The sequence below is a fragment of the Astatotilapia calliptera genome, chromosome 7, assembly GCF_964374335.1.
Source record: "Astatotilapia calliptera chromosome 7, fAstCal68.1, whole genome shotgun sequence".
NCBI lineage: Eukaryota > Metazoa > Chordata > Actinopteri > Cichliformes > Cichlidae > Astatotilapia > Astatotilapia calliptera.
Window position 1 is genome coordinate 26,555,194 of NC_137428.1, and position 19,395 is coordinate 26,574,588.

General features: G+C 40.5%; 1 protein-coding gene across 1 annotated transcript; it reads left to right on the top strand.

The window, feature by feature from the left end:
* Positions 1 to 1,538: 1,538 nt before the first annotated feature.
* On the top strand, positions 1,539 to 19,022 carry LOC113025822 (sodium/glucose cotransporter 1-like). The gene is made up of 11 exons (XM_026173992.2): positions 1,539 to 1,692; positions 1,786 to 1,891; positions 2,373 to 2,453; positions 2,546 to 2,754; positions 8,546 to 8,681; positions 8,799 to 8,906; positions 8,990 to 9,140; positions 9,226 to 9,394; positions 10,439 to 10,654; positions 15,858 to 15,963; positions 17,277 to 19,022. Exons 1-11 carry the CDS (start codon positions 1,597 to 1,599, stop codon positions 17,483 to 17,485), a joined length of 1,587 nt encoding a protein of 528 aa, XP_026029777.2. The 5' UTR covers positions 1,539 to 1,596; the 3' UTR covers positions 17,486 to 19,022.
* The last annotated feature ends 373 nt before the right edge of the window (positions 19,023 to 19,395 follow it).

Consider the following 19,395-nt stretch of genomic DNA (forward strand, 5'->3'; position numbering starts at 1 on the left):
GGGAAAAAAGGATTTAAACTGTATTTAAATGCAAAACAGAAAAAATAATAATATCCTTGGCCAAAACTGGACACACTTAAAAGTAGAGTTATTTTAAGTACTTTAAGTACATTTTTCAAAAAGGTATTGTCTTTAAATAATAATAATAATAACAATTTCAACATAAAGTGGAGTTTTAATTCTTAAAAAAAATAAGGCAGAAACATAAGGATTATTTATTTGACCAGCTTCACCTTTAAACTCTGAGTAACCTTAACCAACATTATTTTGTACATTAGGCTAAAACAGTGTGGTCATCGAACATTTTAGTGCAAAAAATAACAAACTCACTGGACTCACAATACCTCCATGCTTATTTACTGTCCACCTCTATCAGCCAGTTACTTAGGAAAAAACTAGCCTGTTTACTTTTTCAGAGCTCAAAGCAGTTCTCTTTTTTGTTACAATGTAACTTGGAAGTGAGAACATTCTCTCACATGGGACAGAAGTGGCAGCACTAATCAAATACTTGCAGGCCAGGACTGGGTTCATCCCTGCTCGACCTGACCACCAGTCTGTCTCGCTGATGGTGATTTTCTGCTCTGTACAAACTCAGGGCCCTGTTGCACAGGGCTTCCTCATCTGAATCTGGAGCACAATTTCTAACGCCACTGATAGTGGTCTACAGTCCAGAGCAATCCATTTTGCGAGAGAATTTGTACGTTTGTCCGATGTTGACTTACTAATTTTGGTCCCGAAACCAGTCATTTCATCAAATTTGGGCTGCTGACACCCTTTGTTGGTAGTCGAACTGCTAGCACTAACAGCTCCCACGGTTTCTGTGCTCGCTGCAACATGTTTTGCATTTAGATGGTACCGTAAGGTTGAAGTGCTTCGGTGGTATGCAAAGTCCCTTTTGTGCTTTCTTCTGATTCTTCCATTTTTGTAACTGTGTGCATCAGTGTAATTGGTACACAAGGAAATTGTGCATTGGTAAAAGTTCTCCTTTGATTCCACTTTGAAATTAATTAATCGCAATTCACAAGTTAAATTCCCACCACTAATAAAAAGCATAACCAAGTTGATTCTTGAATGAATTCTTAAGTCTCCTTAATTTACAAATGGACCTACTGACAGATTGAACTGTGCTCTCCACAGATCGGAGCATCGCTGTTTGCCAGCAATATTGGCAGTGTCCATTTTGTAGGAATTGCTGGTACTGGCGCAGCTTCAGGAATAGCCATTGGTGGATTTGAATGGAATGTGAGTAACTGTTCCTGAGCCACTCATCAATTATCACTTGTTATATAGAAGAATTTCTCGCCTCTGATACTGAATCAGTTCATGTCAGCTCCTGGTTTACTGATTTTTATGAGCGCTCCATTGTGCAGAGAAAAAAGGATGAAAGGAAACAGAGTTCCTGATTATTGCATATCTGTGTGTTTCAGGCTCTTTTTGCGATTGTTATCCTGGGATGGATCTTTGTGCCCATCTACATTAGAGCTGGGGTAAACAAAAGCCCTCATATATATATTTATATATACATGAGGCACACCCTTTCTAAATAAGCAATGATTAATGAGTAAAATCTCATGTGGATGTATTTAGATCATCACCATGCCTGAGTACTTGAAGAAGAGGTTCGGAGGACAGCGCATTTGCATTTATCTCTCTCTTCTCTCCCTTGTCTTGTATGTCTTCACCAAAATTTCAGTAAGTTCCTGAAAGAAAAGCAGAGAATATTTCTATTGTGCCTGTTTTGGATGATCCTAAATGAAATCCCACTTTTCTTTCCTCCCCATTCAGGCAGACATTTTCTCGGGTGCAATTTTCATCCAGCAGGCCTTTGGGTTGAATATCTATCTCGCTGTTATTGCACTTCTGGCGATTACGGCACTGTACACTGTCACAGGTTTGTACACGGGGAAAAAATCATTTCCTATTTTACTGAACTTACAAACAGACATTTTCCTCATAAACTACCCAAGAAGCAATATCTACAGTTATATTATGACTGGGGTAAAGTCCTCTCAAGGCCGTATGTGGAGATGTAGACACACGCCACACACACACACACACACGCCACGCACACACACACACACACACACACACACACACACACACACACATAATTGCTCTCTTTCTTCAATGTTGGTTTATCTTTGCTGAGTTGCTGTGGTTGATTGCCATGGACTATGATAAGCCTGAATTGGCCTTCTGTTGCTGTTTTGTAACAACACATCCACAATTACACGTTTTAAAGAATGAGTAGTTACATAATGACATGATGAGTTTATTGAAGAGGACTTTTTTATGTATATTAGTGCTGATAAAATCTCAAGTGATTAAGTGAAGATTTTCACAGACTGATAACATCATATATTTTATCCCAGGTGGACTGGCAGCAGTGATCTACACGGACACTTTACAGACCTTTATCATGCTTATTGGATCATTCATTCTGATGGGCTTTGGTAATATGAAATATTTTACATACAAATTATTTGTTGGAAAGTTACAAAAATAAATAATAATGTTGATCTAACTTGCATATGATTTTCCTCAGCTTTTAATGAAGTGAAGGGATATGAAAACTTTGAGAAACTCTACATGCAAGCTATCCCCTCAATCACGGGTAACATCAGTGCAAACTGTTATGAGCCCCGGCCAGACTCCTTCCATCTCTTCAGGGATCCAGTTACAGGAGACCTCCCATGGCCTGGTCTCGTGTTTGGACTCACTATTCAGTGCATCTGGTACTTTTGCACTGATCAGGTGAGTTAAGCAAATAAGTATTGGGCAGCTCAACTGCAGTTTTCAGCAACCAGTCTGTAGTCAAAAACCGAGACAAATTCAACTGATTGCCTCGGTGTGTTCATATATTCATACTAAATTCTACTATTTCTATATGAACAGATCTATTGAAAGAAATTCACGTTCAAGGTGTTGAAAATGCAGATGGAGTCTTGGATCCATCTATGAGTAAACAGGGTGAAGCAGAAATGAGGAGGACCTGGGTTGCATGAATAGGAATCATAAAGGCAGAATGACAGACAAGCACTAAGATTTAAAGTATGCAGAGAGGGGAGTAGCAAGGATAGTATGTATTCTGCCCTCACTGCTACACTGGATACAGTTATGCAGATAGATAAACTCCTCGACAACTGACAGGTGTATCGTCCCTTTTATTGACGCTGCCTTCAATTATCAACAGAGTGAAACTACAAACAGAAGAAAATAAGCAATATTCAGTCTATATATTCACACGATAATGCAAATCAGTTGACTAAACTAGCTAACATTGGAAAGAAAGTAAATCTGAATACAGTACACCTTTAACCATAAAAGTGCATAAATAATAGCAAATAGAGTTGCATTAACTCTTGTTCAACTTAAATACTCACAAGTGATGCTTTCTGTAAAACAACGAAGAGGATGGATGCAGGTGTTTATCCGAACAACATGCTGAGTCAGTCTTTTCTCAAAGTGTGCTGCATTACTGACTCTACAGCTAATAACAAACAAATCTTGGCATGAAAGAACTGTAGTGACTCTTGCTGGTGGGAAGAAGAACTACACCAGCACAGTATGGCGTTATTTTTGTGCCACTATTCTGAGTGCATGTAAAAAAAATTTGCAAGTGTAGATTATGCATTTTGAGGAGAAATTTATTTTGAGCGAAGAAAAGCTCAATTTGAGTGAACAAAATTCATTGCTGTGTGCAAAAAATGTATTTCAGTGTTTGCTATTATCCACACACACACAAACACACACACACACACACACACACACACACACACACACACACACAATGGCAGCCCCTCTCGCTCGGTTTTTGCATTTGCGCTTGCTCGCAATGTGTTGCTTGCGCTCTCAACATTTCTGCCCGTGCGCGTTCAACTCTTTCTGTACACCGTTATATTTGTGCCACAAAACCAGCCAATCACAGACTTGACTCACAAAAATTCTGATTGGCTGTTTTGGTCTCCAATCAGCTCGAAATGACGAAATGCAATATCCCAGAATCTATTTTGTCCAAAATTCAAACAAGGCAGTGGCGGAGGAACACAGAGTGGCGGAGTTTGAAATATTACTCTTTCTGATCACAAAATAAACTTTTAAGATATTTTCATGTGAGAATGGTGCTGAGTAAACTCCAAATATCTGCTCGATTTATCAAGACATCACATATTTGCATAAGTGCTCTAATGTTTTCGGAAATGCCTGTTACCCTCCAGCTGACCGCAGAGCTGGACTGGCCATTGGGAATACCGGGCATTTGCCTGGTGGGCCATGGTGATTTTTCATTTTTATGTTTGTTTGTTTTTTTTAAAAACGGTATAAACAATGAAAGGTGGTGGATTAGCCAATTGGTCATGATCAACTCTGGGCTGGACCAATTACAATACATCTGTATTGAGGGGAAAAGGAACAAGATAAGTCCTTTAGCTAGAATGAAAAAAGACACAAAGCTGGAGTTATCCAGTGTTTTTGCTGCACAACTGAGTGTTCTCCCCTCATTCACCCCCCTCCCTCTCCTGTTGCTACTTCAATCATGAAACTGATCAATGATCAGCTGATCGGCTTTTCTGCCACAAGTCCCGTCTTTCTTGTTTGTTTATTGCCCACTTTGCACCAGAAAGACGAAACCAGCGGATGTCGCGCTAAACAACAGCAGCGCGTTCAAGCTTGATCAGCTGTTGTTAGAATTTATTTAATATTAATTTTTCTAGTATCAGCTGATGTTTGCTGGAGCCACAGCTGTAAAAGTTGCTGCTCATGATATCGGTTTGGAAACATGAAGGTGATACAAATCATACATATATACCAACAAGACAGTGTACATCACTGTCACAACAGCGTTTGTTTTAGTTCAAAGGCTTTATGGTTTTTCCTATAATACCTGGTGGTGTAGTCGGCTGATTTTTTTGTCAGTTCAGCCTTATACATTATGCTAAACCCGAGTGACCACCCCGTCAGCTAGTGGGTAACAGGCATCTCCGAAAACATTAGAGAACTTATGCAAATATGTGATGTCTTGATAAATCGAGCAGATATTTGGAGTTTACTCAGCACCATTCTCGCATGAAAATATCTTAAAAGTTTATTTTGTGATCAGAAAGAGTAATATTTCAAACTCCGCCACTCTGTGTTCCTCCGCCACTGCCTTGTTTGAGTTTTGGACAAAATAGATTCTGGGATATTGCATTTCGTCATTTCAAGCTGATTGGAGACCAAAACAGCCAATCAGAATTTTTGTGAGTCAAGTCTGTGATTGGCTGGTTTTGTGGCACAAATATAACGGTGTACAGAAAGAGTTGAACGCGCACGGGCAGAAATGTTGAGAGCGCAAGCAACATGTTGCGAGCAAGCGCAAATGTGTGTGTGTGTGTGTGTGTGTGCGCGTGTGTGCGTGCGTGTGTGCGCGTGTGTGTGTGTGTGTGGATAATAGCAAACACTGAAATACATTTCAGTGTTTGCACACTGCTCAAAATAAATTTCTCCTCAAAATGCAACACTTGCACCTGCAAATATTTTTTACGTGCGCTCAGAATAGTGGCACAAAAATAATGCCATAGGAGACATGACCAAAGGAACAGAATATAGTCAACTGATGAAAAGGTCCAGATAGCAAACAGGAAAAAGGGAAGCAGGACAGAAAATGAGCCTGCGATAAAAGCTCAAGGGCCATCAGAGGCCAGCAGAGAGTGATATGAACCTGCAATAAGATTTGTGGGTTGACAGAGGTGAGTAGGAAGAAAAAGGCCTGTAATAAGGCTGGAAAGCTGTTGGAGGCCAGGCCAGAGCCTGCATTAAGGCTGCAATGTTACAGGGGCCAGGAAAGGAGGAGAGAGAGAATTTTGGCTCAAGGCCTGTCAGAGGCCAGAAGAGAGTGTGAGCCTGAGATAAGACTTAAGGGCCATCAGAGGCCAGGATGGAAAGCAGAAAATCTCCAAAAGGCTGAGAGTTCAAGAAAGAAGACAGAACCTACAATATCGCTCAAGGGCCAATAGAGGCCAGGAGGAAGAGCACAGAACCTGCAAAAGGCTGAGAATTGACAATGGTCAGGAGATACAAGAGAGTCTGCAATAATGCTGGAAAACCATTTGAGGCAAGGAGAGCAGAGAGAGAGCCTACAAAAGAGATTGTAGACTAATGAAGACCAGAGAACAAAGTACTTGTAAACAGTAATAGAAATTTGAATAAAGGTGGAAAAAGGCTAAAACTCGCTGTATGTCTTCTTACCAAGAATTTAACTTTTGAGTGACTTTAACATGAGGAGCAGAAACCACAGATAAAGAAGACATGGATGAAGAGAGAAAACACATGGACGATCGGGGCAATCGTGGCTCAAGAGTTGGGAGTCCGCCTTGTAACCGGAAGGTTGCCGGTTCGAGCCCTGGCTTGGACAGTCTCGGTTGTTGTGTCCTTGGGCAAGACACTTCACCCGTTGCCTACTGGTGGTGGTCAGAGGGCCCGGTGGCGCCAGTGTCCGGCAGCCTCGCCTCTGTCAGTGCGTCCCAGGGTGGCTGTGGCTACAATGTAGCTTGCCATCACCAGTGTGTGAATGTGTGTGTGAATGGGTGGATGAAGCGCTTTGGGGTCCTTAGGGACTAGTAAAGCGCTATATAAATACAGGCCATTTACCATATAGCATGATGCTGGAATTTAAGAAGAATAGGCTACTGCTGATCATAACAAGACAAGGAACAAAGCCTTGTGAAGCTGCTGAAGCGCCACCTGCCTAGCCTAGAGGTAGCAACCTTACTCAGAGCGGAAAGAGTGGTGCGGCTGGTCAAATAGAATAGGGTGGTTTTGCTCCATGATGAGCACTCCTTGTCTTGCACTCAGGGCCCCATCATCAACCGTAGACCCTAAACCCAACTTGAGAGACCACCGAGGAATCTTCAAAGCCAACTCAACGACAGTGTCACCTCCCCCAACAATTCAAAGATTTTGACATGGACATGTGGGGTTTTGGAGACAGCTAACCACCTAGTTGGGGGATCTCATAAGCTGATGAGGTAGGCCCTCGTTGATGCAAGTTCCCAGCAGAAACATGCTTACTGTATGATTCAGGGTGAAAGGTCTTGTACCTGGGGAGCAGGTGTGGGCCTTCAACCCGGAGAGAAAGATAAGCATTTCTCCTAAACTGATGAGCCAGTGCGTTGGACTCTGCAATGTGTATGACCGACTGTCAGATGTGGTTTACATGGTGTGGCTGGTCAAAATAAAAAGGGTGGTTGTGCTCCATCGTGACTGTCATGCACTCAGGGCTCCAGCACTAACCCTAGACTCTCAACCCAACTTGAGAGACCACTGAGGAATCTTCTAATCTGACTCAACGACAGTGTCACCTCCCCCAACATCTCAAAGATTTTGACACAGACATGTGGGTTGTTGGGGACAGCTAATCACCTAGGTGAGGGCTGTGTGGAGTGTGGGAGTGTCTAAATGTAATTTCCCATCATGCCTCTGGAACACTGTGTTTCATACTTAATTTAAGAAATTTATGTTTGCTGTTATGGTTATGTAGCTGTAATAGTATGTTCCATGCTGCAGGTCTGTTTAGACTTATACGTGTTCTTTATGATGGAAAAGAGATGCATATGTTATAAGTTATGCACAGTGATAGTAACCTGCTGGAAGCACAGTGTTAATATGCTTTTTAAATGCAAATGCTCTCGCACTCTGGGGCCTCTGGATGTCTGGGGCCTGGATCTCCTCCATGCCTGCTTCATGCCCTGGGGGACCGGGCTATGGCTCGCTACATCCTCTTGCAGACCATTACATGTGGAAACCATTTGAATACAAGCGCGCTGATCCACACAGGTGTGCACATGGGTGTTCACTGTTCGTAGACTTAAATTACACCTTTCTTGGCTACTACTTCAAAGCACATTGTGCGCTGTCAGTCCTGCGTGCTGCACAACAACATTGAATATTTAGTATTTACTGCTGTCTACACTTAGCTAGATTAATGCGATGATGTTGTGTTTAGTATGTTGCTTTGGTTTTTGTTGCTTGTTTTCTATCCTTTTTCTCTCAACAGGTGATCCAGGAGATTCCCCCCCCCCCCCCCCCTTTTCTCACTGTCCCTCTCACCTTCTGTTTTTCTTTTCCTTCCTCTTTCTTTCTCCCTTTCCTATCCCTCACTCATGTCTGTCCCGCCTGTAACAACTGAAAATAAAATAAAATAAATAATAAAAACAAAGGTCGATCAAATGGACCAATACGGCAATGCCACAATGATCCATTTGGCAAAATAAATCCATTGGGTATCCTTGTTGGTCTTCAGACAACAATTCTGACGGCTAAAGAACCAAATGGGACAGGCAAAAAAATAATAATAATAATAAAAAAAATAAATGCAGAATAAAAGAGCACAGCCTTTGGAGTTGTAGGGTTTACAGCAGTATTTGAAGATTCAGTGCCTCCTTGTGAGTTTCTTGCTGTCTGATTTCTCAGCTTGTTGCAATACTTCACATTGAATCTGGCTCTATGAGTAAATGTATTTTGTTGCTTACCACCACTGAATTGTACTACAATTGTTTCCTAATTGTAGGTGATTGTGCAGCGCTGCCTCTCTGCCAAGAGTCTCTCTCACGTGAAAGGAGGTTGTATCCTATGTGGATACCTGAAGATACTGCCCATGTTCCTCATGGTTTTCCCCGGGATGATTAGCAGGATCCTGTACACAGGTGAGTGTGGTGTGTGGTTTTAAGAGTCTGTTGTATGCAACTTATGTAGCAAGCTTACTGGTATATTTAAAGTTGTGATAAACTGAAATACTGTGGATTTTCTTGCCTTTAATCTAGATGTGGTAGCATGTGTGGATCCAGATGAATGTGAAAAACACTGTGGGACCAGGGTGGGCTGCAGCAACATTGCTTATCCGAAACTGGTCGTGGAACTCATGCCTAAAGGTTGGTGACCTTTGTCTTATTAACTTTTAATTATTGCAGATTTTTTTTATATTTCTACTTTTTAATCTGTTACTCTATTTCAGGCTTGCGAGGTCTTATGCTGTCTGTGATGCTGGCCTCTTTGATGAGCTCCCTTACCTCTATCTTCAACAGTGCCAGTACTCTCTTCACCATGGACATCTACACTAGAATTCGTCGCTCTGCTAGTGAGAAGGAACTCATGATTGCTGGCAGGTAAAACACATTTTTGTTGTTGTGTCTGATACAATGATTGTCTAAAGTGTTAAATACTGATTGCATTTTTTTCAACTATGTACAGAGTTTTTATCTTGGCCCTGATTGGTGTGAGCATAGCATGGATTCCTGTGGTGCAGGCAGCCCAAAGTGGTCAGCTTTTTGTCTACACTCAATCCATCACCAGTTACCTTGCCCCACCTGTTGCAGCTGTCTTCTTGCTTGCCATTTTTTGCAAACGTGTCAATGAGACTGTAAGTGTTTGCTTGACTTTTTCATGAAATAAGAAAGAAATCTGTTCTTCACTGTGGTTTTGCACAGTGAAAGAATCCTTCACATACCTCTGGGATTTAGTCAGGAAAATGTTATCAAGAGCAAAGCTTTTGTCATTTGACACTTTAAGAAAAACAGTTTACATCTTTGCTGAGTTTTAGGGATAAATGATTAAACCAATCTGTAAGTCTGTAGAGAAAAATAAGCCAAGTAGTTCATAGCTTAGCTCAGTAGATGGACTGGGAATAAAATAGAGCTGTCAGAGTGCTTCTTGGCAAAAGTAGTTATTTCCACCCACAACCACTGAAAAAGTTCAATAATTAATAAGTTGTTTAATTATTACAAAATGTCCACATCATGATTGAAATGTAAAACCAACAGATTAAAATGCAACATTGCGATAAGCGCTAGGCCACCACGAACTATTCATCCCCGTGGTGTCTTGGCAGACACTTACTACTTAAAACTCAGCAAGTCAGAAGGATTGTGAGCCCCTGCTTTCAAAGTCTGTATTCATAATTGAATTGCAAAATTTAATTGTCTTATAGTTATCTCTGGATTATATATAAATAGTCACTTTCTATGTGTTGACAATCAGCTTGCGTAACATCCCAGTAGGTCCTGACCACAAAATAGTATTACACTTGGGCAAAAGTGGTAAATATTCCTTCATGAACTGTCAAACTACTTTTTGTAGACACATTTTTTATATTTTGGATCTGTACATATTAAACACAGGATGCAACAAGAGTTACAAATGCTGGTATGTTAATATACTGTAAGAATCATGATTCCAGCTTCCTGTTCAATATGCATCCAAATGTAGCGCTGATTCAATCTCACTTTTAGCAAGAAGCATTTATCCAAAACTATTTCTTCAAACACAATATTATATATACATATATATGTTGCTATCTATTACCATTTTACTATATTGTATTTATTTACCATTTTTAAAACCTTTAAACTTTTTAAAACTATTTCGATAAAAAGTAATATTTGTCCTTTTTTCTTTCTTTCCACAGGGTGCATTTTATGGCCTCATAATTGGGCTGTGTATGGGCTTGAGCAGGATGATTACTGAGTTTATTTATGGGACAGGTAGCTGTGCTATCCCCAGTAACTGTCCCACTATCATATGTGGAGTTCACTACCTTTACTTTGGGCTCATTCTGTTTGTCATCTCCGGCATCGTCATGCTGGCAGTGTCTCTCATGACCAAACCTATTGACGACAAACATGTAAGTTTTTAATTTAAGACACCAAAATACCAATGCACCCATATATTTTTCTCTGTTGCTCCATTCATGCTGATGACACCCTACCATATACTTTCTCCACATCTACAACACCTCCTGACCTCTCATGATCCTGTCTGACACTCTCTTCACCTCTACAACAGTATACACATACTCTTACAGGGCTCTACACTAACTTTTTGCTTTTTGCCAATTGCACCAGCGCCAAAGTTAGGCACACCCAAATTTTTCAACCGCATTGCTTAACACCACAGTTTTAGATGTGCACTTTTTTGGGGGGGGGAATTGCAGTCCATACAGACAATATTGATTTGTAAATGATTAACTAACAATCTTGTCAACACAAAGTTCTTTATTTGGAGCACAGTTGTACAAGAAAGATAAGTTACTGAAAAAGTGCTTGTGCTTAAAGTGCATTGGCATTCTTTGGTAATATTGTTGACAAAATTAAACTTAATCATCACATCGGCCTCCTCTGACGACCTGTTTGCTGCTGCCTGCCGCTGAAAGGCAGTGGGGAGAGGGGACACTTGGGCAGTGCATTTATCACAGCATATAATGTGTTTTCTGGATATATGTATTTTTTCAGCGTTTAGATACTGATGGCTCCGTGTCAGAGCACTGACTATGAATTTCAGACGGATCAGGCCTTAACAAAAAAGTTGTCAATCGTTCTTTTCATCTTTTCTTATTACCCACAGCTACATCCACTTCTGTCGGGCCTAGGCTACTCACTAGGGCTGGGTATCATCACCGTTTTCTATAATCCATTCAATTCGATTCAACTTTGCCGCAGACAGTCAGAAATATTATAATTCTGATCATTTATCAGTGCTGATACATGTATGACTTCGTCAGAATTGTGAGCATCACAGCCTTTGTGTCAAAGTAACTGAGAATAAAACACAGAAAAACATGAAGGAGGTTTTCCTGGCTTTTTATAACAGAAAACTTAAAAGAAAACTTAAATTTAAAATTATTCTGCAATTTTACATAATTTCAAAAAGTTTAAATTTCTTCAGTATTGACCAGCAGAAATTAGGCTTTGTCCGAGGTCATTTAAGTAAAGTAAAAAAATTTTAAAAAGACAGCGGCCGACAGCACTGTAAACTACGGTAGACTGGTGGGTAATAAGCAGTGTTGGGTAAGTTACTTTAAAATAGTAACTTAGTTACATTACTAGTTACTTCTCTCAAAAGTAACTCAGTTACTTCAAGTTACTCGTTACTTTCAAAGTAACTAGTTACTAGGGAAAGTAACTTTGGTTTTACTCAGAATTCTCTTGTTAATGTGTTTCTTCCATAACTTTGCCAGTCTTCTAGCTTGCTTACTTGCCACAAGTGCACTGTGCCACCTACCAATAGAAAGGAAAAGATAATGTGCATATTTCCACGAGAGAAATCCCACGCCTGGACCGTCATTGACTGCTGCCATGATTCTAGCCTACGTCACAGAGTCATGTGCGCTTTTTACATCCAACACAAAAACTGTAGTCGTGGTGCTTTCGATTGTACTCAGAACTCGGAAATTCTGCCTTCTGAATAGGAAGATGTAGGCAACACCAGACTGCAGATGAGCTGCATACAGGGCTGGACTGGGACAAAAAAATCGTCCCGGGCATTTTGACTAGAGACCGGCCCACCATTATAGGAAAAATCATAAAGCCTTTGAATGAAAACAAACGCTGTTGTGATGTACACTGTTTTGATGGTTAATATGCATCAATCTATCAATCGTTTGTTGTAAGATTCAGATAATTATTTTTTAAAAGCTAGACATTTTAAATGAGAATAAGAAAGAAAAGTATTTCTTTGTGCCCCCCTTTCCCTGTTAATGCCCTACATGCCCCCTGGCAATACTTTGCTAGACCCGCCCCTGCACAGTTACCAGCTGTCAGCTACCTAAAAAAGGATCCTGGGGTTATTTGTCTCTCAGAAACAGTTCATAACTTCCCTTCAACTCATTCATGTCACCTAAAAGGTAAACCTGTTTCTCCATCACAGCTCAGATGATCCAGTAAGGACGTCTCCTGGTTTCATCTTCATGTTTCCCTCTCACCAGATAACCAAACCATATCATGACGAGCAGCTTTTTTGCAGCTGTGGCTCCAGCAAACATCAGCTGATACTAGAAATTAATATTAAATAAATTCTAACAACAGCTGATCAAGCATAAACGTGCTGCTGTTGTTTAGAGCGACATCCGCTGGTTTCCTCTTTCGGCGCAAAGTGAGCGATAAACAAACAAGAGAGCCGATCAGCTGATCATTGATCAGTTTCATGATTGAAGTAGAAACGGGAGAGGGAGGGGGGAGAATGAGAGAAGAAGAGGCAGCTGTGCAGCAAAGACAGAATAACTCCAGCTTTGTGCCTTTTCCATTGTAGCTGAACTACGGGACAAACTGTTCCTTTTCACCTCAATAAGAAGCGTTTAATATTTTCTCTGAATACCAGACGGGACGGTTGGCAACTCTAATAACTTATGAACAAAATAAAGTTCAACATCATTAACTTCATAGCACCCACCCAGCTGTATAGAAACTCCGTCATGCTAGCTAGTACGCAGTACGGAAAAAGTCAGAATAACGAAAATAAACTACACCTAAACTTGGTTCATATCTGACCCAGAGAGACTGCAGGTCATAACTTCTTACCTGAAGTTCAGTTCACACTTGGACCGGCGGCCGCCTCGGGTCTCTTTTCCTTCTTCCACCTGCTGGCCTCCACCACTTGCTAATGTTACTGAATCTGTGGAAGCTCCGCGATAGCCACCACACGAAGTATCGAGTAACGACCCTATCTAAATCCCAGTAACGAGTAACGCGTTCCTGATTTTGGCATAATAACTAGTTACCGTGCTCGTTACCACAATAATAACGTAGTTACTGTAACGCGTTATTAAGTAACGCGTTAGTCCCAACACTGGTAATAAGCGAATGAATAATACCGAAAACAGAGACTTGAGATGAGAAACTGTTCTTGAAGTACACAGAGAGAGAGAGAGAGAGCTGTGCATGAAGTGTGATTTTTATCATGGTGGAAGGAAAAAAAACAGCAAAAGTAAGAGGGAATTAATGACGACATTTATCAAATGTGAATCGTAGTTTGGATCATCTTTTGCTGCTGGTTCAGTGAATTTTGGTTGGAGAGAGACAAAACCTGCAGCTCTGTGTACCTGCTCTCATTTGCTGTTTGGTGGTTGTTGAAATAGTTTTGTGAGCTTTAACCTGAGATTCTGGCATTTCTGGCAAAATACGTTTATATTTAAAAGTCGATTCAGATTTAATAAATCGATAGCGCTTTATTCAAGAAGCTCACTAGTGATGGGTCGTTCGCGAACGAAATGGCTCTTAGAGCCGGCTCTTTGACGTGAACGACGCGAGCCGACTTTTTATCGCGAGCCGTCACGTGGGTTTTTTGGGGTTTTTTCTTTCTCTCAGCCTCTCTCTCGCACTTTTTTCCCGCTTCACTCTGCACGCGGGCCTTGTGCTTTACGCTGGGCAGAGGGGGGAGGGGCGGTAGTTACACTCAGTAGCACAGGAACAGAGCCAGAGAGAGAGAAAGAGAGGCAGGGACAACAACATTAGAAAGGTATAGTAATCATCCACAACTATTTTCGGTTGCAGATGATAAAGGATTGAGAAAGTTTATTCATGCAGGTCCATATGACAGAGAATATGCATGTTCTTTTTGTTTTCATATTATAATTTATATTTAATTGTGTTGTGGTTTGCAGTGTTTTGTGTTCTTTTCACTTTAAATTTGTGAAAGGAAAAAGCTGAAAATTTAATAGTTAAAACTTGAAATGTGAATAGTTGATTTTTGTATTATATGATTTATTTATTACATTTTATGTGGAGTGAATAAATAAAAGTATATTTACGGTGGCCCCTAGAGACAAAGCACATACAAACTTCAAATCACGTACGAACTCCAAAACACGTAAAAACTCCAAAACATGTAAAAACACGTACAAACTCCGAAGCACGTAAAAACTCAGAAGCATATAAAAACTCAGAAGCACATAAAAACTCAAAACACGTACAAAAGACAACAGAAGTGCTCCAGGATGCTGGGCGCAGTGTTGAGCCTTTGTTATCTTGTGGCTACACAAGCCAGCAAGTACCAACGACCGGATTTGGTGTGTGGTAATAACAGGTAAATGAACTTTTTTTTAAATTATTTGAATATATATATGAGTGCCTGTGTATAAATACACAAACAATACACACATGCTTTCAATTGTGTAATTTAAGTGATCTAGTAGCTCTGCTTTGGAAGTTCAGTTCATGCTAGAAATGTGTTTTGGAGTTTGTACGTGTTTTGTCTCTAGGGGCCACCGCATATATTTATATATAAACATATATAAATAAAACCACTTGTTTTTACCTTAGTAATTCCTTTTGTGCATAATTTTATATTATTGTTAATAATAAATTAATTAAAGCAACAAAACAACCTGAAGAGCCGGTTCGGAGCCGAAAGATCCGGCTCTTTTTAGTGAGCCGAACCGAAAGAGCCGGATCTCTAAAAAGAGCCGGAAATCCCATCACTACAGCTCACCTCTCTCTATCCGCCTGCACTTTCAAACGTACTTGCGAAAGGCTACAGGAATATCTAGACCAATCAGAGAGGTCCCACCCCTGACTATCCCTGATTGGTTTAGACCACGACAGAGGCATAATGTGTGTCTGTTGTTGACCACAGAGACTTTCAGAGTTGCGGAGTCTTTTTTTTTTCCACTCGAACAGTTGGTCACCAGTGCAACCTAAGATTTTTTTTAGTCGCACCATTGAAATTGGTCGCACTCTAGAGTTTGAATCCATCTCCAGTGCTCTTGGCCTTGCTTCTATTCCATCTACTATTTTGCACACAATGCATCTACCTTCTTCATTATATCCTCCAGCTCTCTCCCTTTACCAGCCATAGTTGTAACCAGCCTACATTTAATGTTGCCTCTACACTCCTGCTTTTTTCTTCTATCTTGCTGCCTCCTAACACACCTTCCCTCTATCCTCATCCTCCAGCTTCCACCAGACTGATCTAGTATGGAGATTTAACTTGCTTTAACCTTCATATCTGCTGAGTCTCCTTGTTAAACTGTGTTTAATCAGTTATTAAGAAGTAAAATAAAATGATAAATTTTCTGATAATACTTTTTACCACATTTTGTGCCGTTTGACTAGTTGTATCGACTGTGCTGGAGCCTGAGGAACTGTACAGAGGAGAGGGTCGATCTTGAGATGGATGATTGGACTGATAACCAAGATTCCAACAGTGTGGACTCAGACGGTAATGAGCTGACATACGCAGCAGAGTAAAATATAGCACAGTAAATATGCATCCATATGTAACCCGTTCATGTGTTACGCCTGTTGTTGTTGCATTGTGTTCTGGCATGAAAGTAAGAGGCACAAGACAGCACTGGGTCTTTGGCTCTTTACTGCACATCTGTAACACAGAAATAAGTGTCTGATCTGTGTGTGTCACGCACCTGCCAGTACACCTCTCCTCCGGCCAGGCTGAAAGGAGCTGTGCCTGCAGCTTTATTAATGCTACAATAATATAATAAATCAAATACAACAAATTGTTTTAAAACAGTAACTTAAGCTCTCAAAAACAAAAAGCACAAAATAAATAATATGTTACTGAAAAATCATCAAAAGAACTTATAAGAACAATAAACAAAATAATTCAAAAACAAATAAACAGTCAGACAAATACAATTTAATAACCAGGACCCAATATTCTAGTGCTTATAGTTCAAACATTATACTTCAGTACAATCATATTAACAACCGCCATCCAACAGGCAATACAACACTGTACCATTAAAAACACTGAATGAAAGACCGCATCTCCAAAACAAGAGAACATCTCCATACCTGCAACACAGAAATAAGGGTCTGATCAAGGTTCAAGGTTCTTTATTTGTCACATGCATAGTTATACAAGTATAACACACAGTGAAATGTAGCCTGACACGCTCCTCGACATGTGCAAAAAAATTGGGGGGGGGGGGATCTGTGTGTGTCACACACCTGCCAGTACACCTCTCCTGACGAAGGAGAAAAGAGTGCACACTGTTAAAAAAAAAAAACTGCAGCGAATACGCCCACAAGCCGCTAGCGATCAGACTAACTTATCCCGAATGAGTCTCTTAATGACAAACAAAAACGCGGCGGTTCGGCTGTATTCAAATTGCAGCTTGGGGTCTGAGCAAACTTTAATTAGCTGAGAGCAACGTGGCAGTGACTTACCTCCGGCCATGCTGAAAGGAGCTGAGACCGGGGCACAAATGCACGCGCCTACGTCACCACGCAGCGCACACACACGAACGCACACAGACTCAGATCACACAGGTAGGAGATTGAGATGCAAAATGAAATATTTAATTGAAAAAAGGGGTGTTTTGTGTGAAACTGACAAGTATTTGAATGTGTGTGTGAATGGGTGGATGACTGGATATGTAAAGCGCTTTGGGGTCCTTAGGGACTAGTAAAGCACTATATAAATACAGGCCATTTACCATATTTAACACATGTTATGCATACATATAAACAAATACATGCAAACTTTCGTTTGTCTTGTTTCTTCTTTTGCAGATGATGAGCCTGGCTTCTTGAAGAAAGCGGTGATGTGCTTCTGCGGCCTGGAAACCAAAAAAGCCCCCAAGCTGACTAAAGAAGAGGAGGAAGAGCTGCAAAGGAAGCTGACAGACACCTCAGAGGTGCCTCTGTGGAGGAACGTAGTCAATGTCAACGCCGTCATCCTTCTGTGTGTGGCTGTGTTCTGTCATGCCTATTTTGGCTAAAAGTCAGCTGATTTCAACTGCTCACAGAGTCTAATTTATACAAATTTAACAGACTGCTCAGTAGGCCTCAGCCCTAAAACCCTGTTTAAACCTTATGTTTAGAGCACTGTGCTTTTCTTTATTGCTTCCTGGTATTTAAAAGTTTAAGTGAACCAGTAGACTGTAATATATTAATACATATTAGACTTAAAAAATGTTGAAGTGCATAAATATTTACACATTTGTATGCTATTTGTCATTCTAAAATGTCTGAAGATCATTTGGGAGAAGTATGAATTTTCTTCTTTATCTTAATGGTAAATTTGAAATATTTTGTGAATGAAGCTGCAGGTTAGCCTTCACTTGTAAAGAACAATCCAGCACTGTGATCTGTGATCATCTTTGGGCTCTTGTTTGTGTATTCTGAACCATTATTACATTTAACTTTCATTGCAGTGGTCACCAGGACATAAAAACCTTGCAATGGCCTGTATTTTGTATAGCACCTTACTAGTCCCGAAGGACCCCAAAGCCCTTTATACATCCAGTCATCCACACATTCACACACTGGTGATGGCAAGCTACATTGTAGCCACAGCCACCCTGGGACGCACTGACAGAGGCGAGGCTGCCGGACACTGCCGCCACCGGGCCCTCTGACCACCACCAGTAGGCAACGGGTGAAGTGTCTTGCCCAAGGAGAAAACGACCGAGACTGTCGGAGCCGGGGTTCGAACCAGCAACTTTCCGATTACAAGACGAACTCCCAACTCATGAGCCACGATCACCACGTATATAAACTCACTATTCACATCAGACAAAAACACTCCAAAAGTTTATCCTAGAATAACGTATCATAACGTTTCTTCTACCTCCATCTTTTCCGTTGTAGAACTCGCTCATAGAGTAACACTCTAATGCCATATCTTTTTCTTATATCTTCTCTGGCCTTCAGGCAATATAAAAAAGACAATATAAAAGCAATAAAACCTTAACTGACCAGATAGTAACTACAATAATAATTTTATTATGCTGATGCCATAAAAAAGGTCGCTGAGTGTGGTGAATCATACGATCATGGAATGCAGGGCGTTGCTTTTTGGGAACCACACCTACACCACACCTGTGTCTTCACAACCAAATAATTACTGCAAGCTTTGCGCATTACACGTGAGAACAGAGCCTTGAACACTATCATGTGGTTTGTTTATCAGGTGTCAAGCAAAGTAACTGGAAGCAAAGCATAAGGAAAGAAACTTTAACACAACCTGTTCTTCACCTGTCAGAGCTCAGTGACATCTGGCTCATAAAGCTGTTACTGTAGGGACACCTAGTGGCAGCTGATAGTACTTGCGTCTTTAGTCACCTCATAATATTGTTTGCTTGTGCTGCATCTATTTATTCCCGCTCTGTCCACTCTGATACTGTAATATTGTGAATTTCCCAACTGCTGGAACAACAAAGACTCTCTTATCCAAATGATATTAACATGCAAAGGTTCACAACATCAACTGTATCTGTCCATTGACTTTAACATACATACATAAAAATCATACATATCGCCCTCTGATGTGTTTCCTTTGTTGTTTTGGTGCTGTTTGGTTTGGCTGAATATCACAGGTAACATTTTTTATTCTGACATTGGTTCTCGTGTATTTTTCAGTCTGTTACAGACCTCCTCAAACAGCAGTGAGACTAATAAATAACCTAGAAAGGGGAAATAAAACATCTTTTATCAATATTATTTCCTGTGAGTATTAGTTGTCATAGACTTGCAGTAAGTGAGAAAAAAATATTTCCTTGTTTCCTTGACATGAGTGAGACAAGTTATCAGTGGCAGTGTTTGACGGCTATTCTTGTTTTACTTATCAACAAAGCTGTCACAGTCAGTTTATCAGTGACACAGCAAATGGTTATAGTTTAACAGAGCT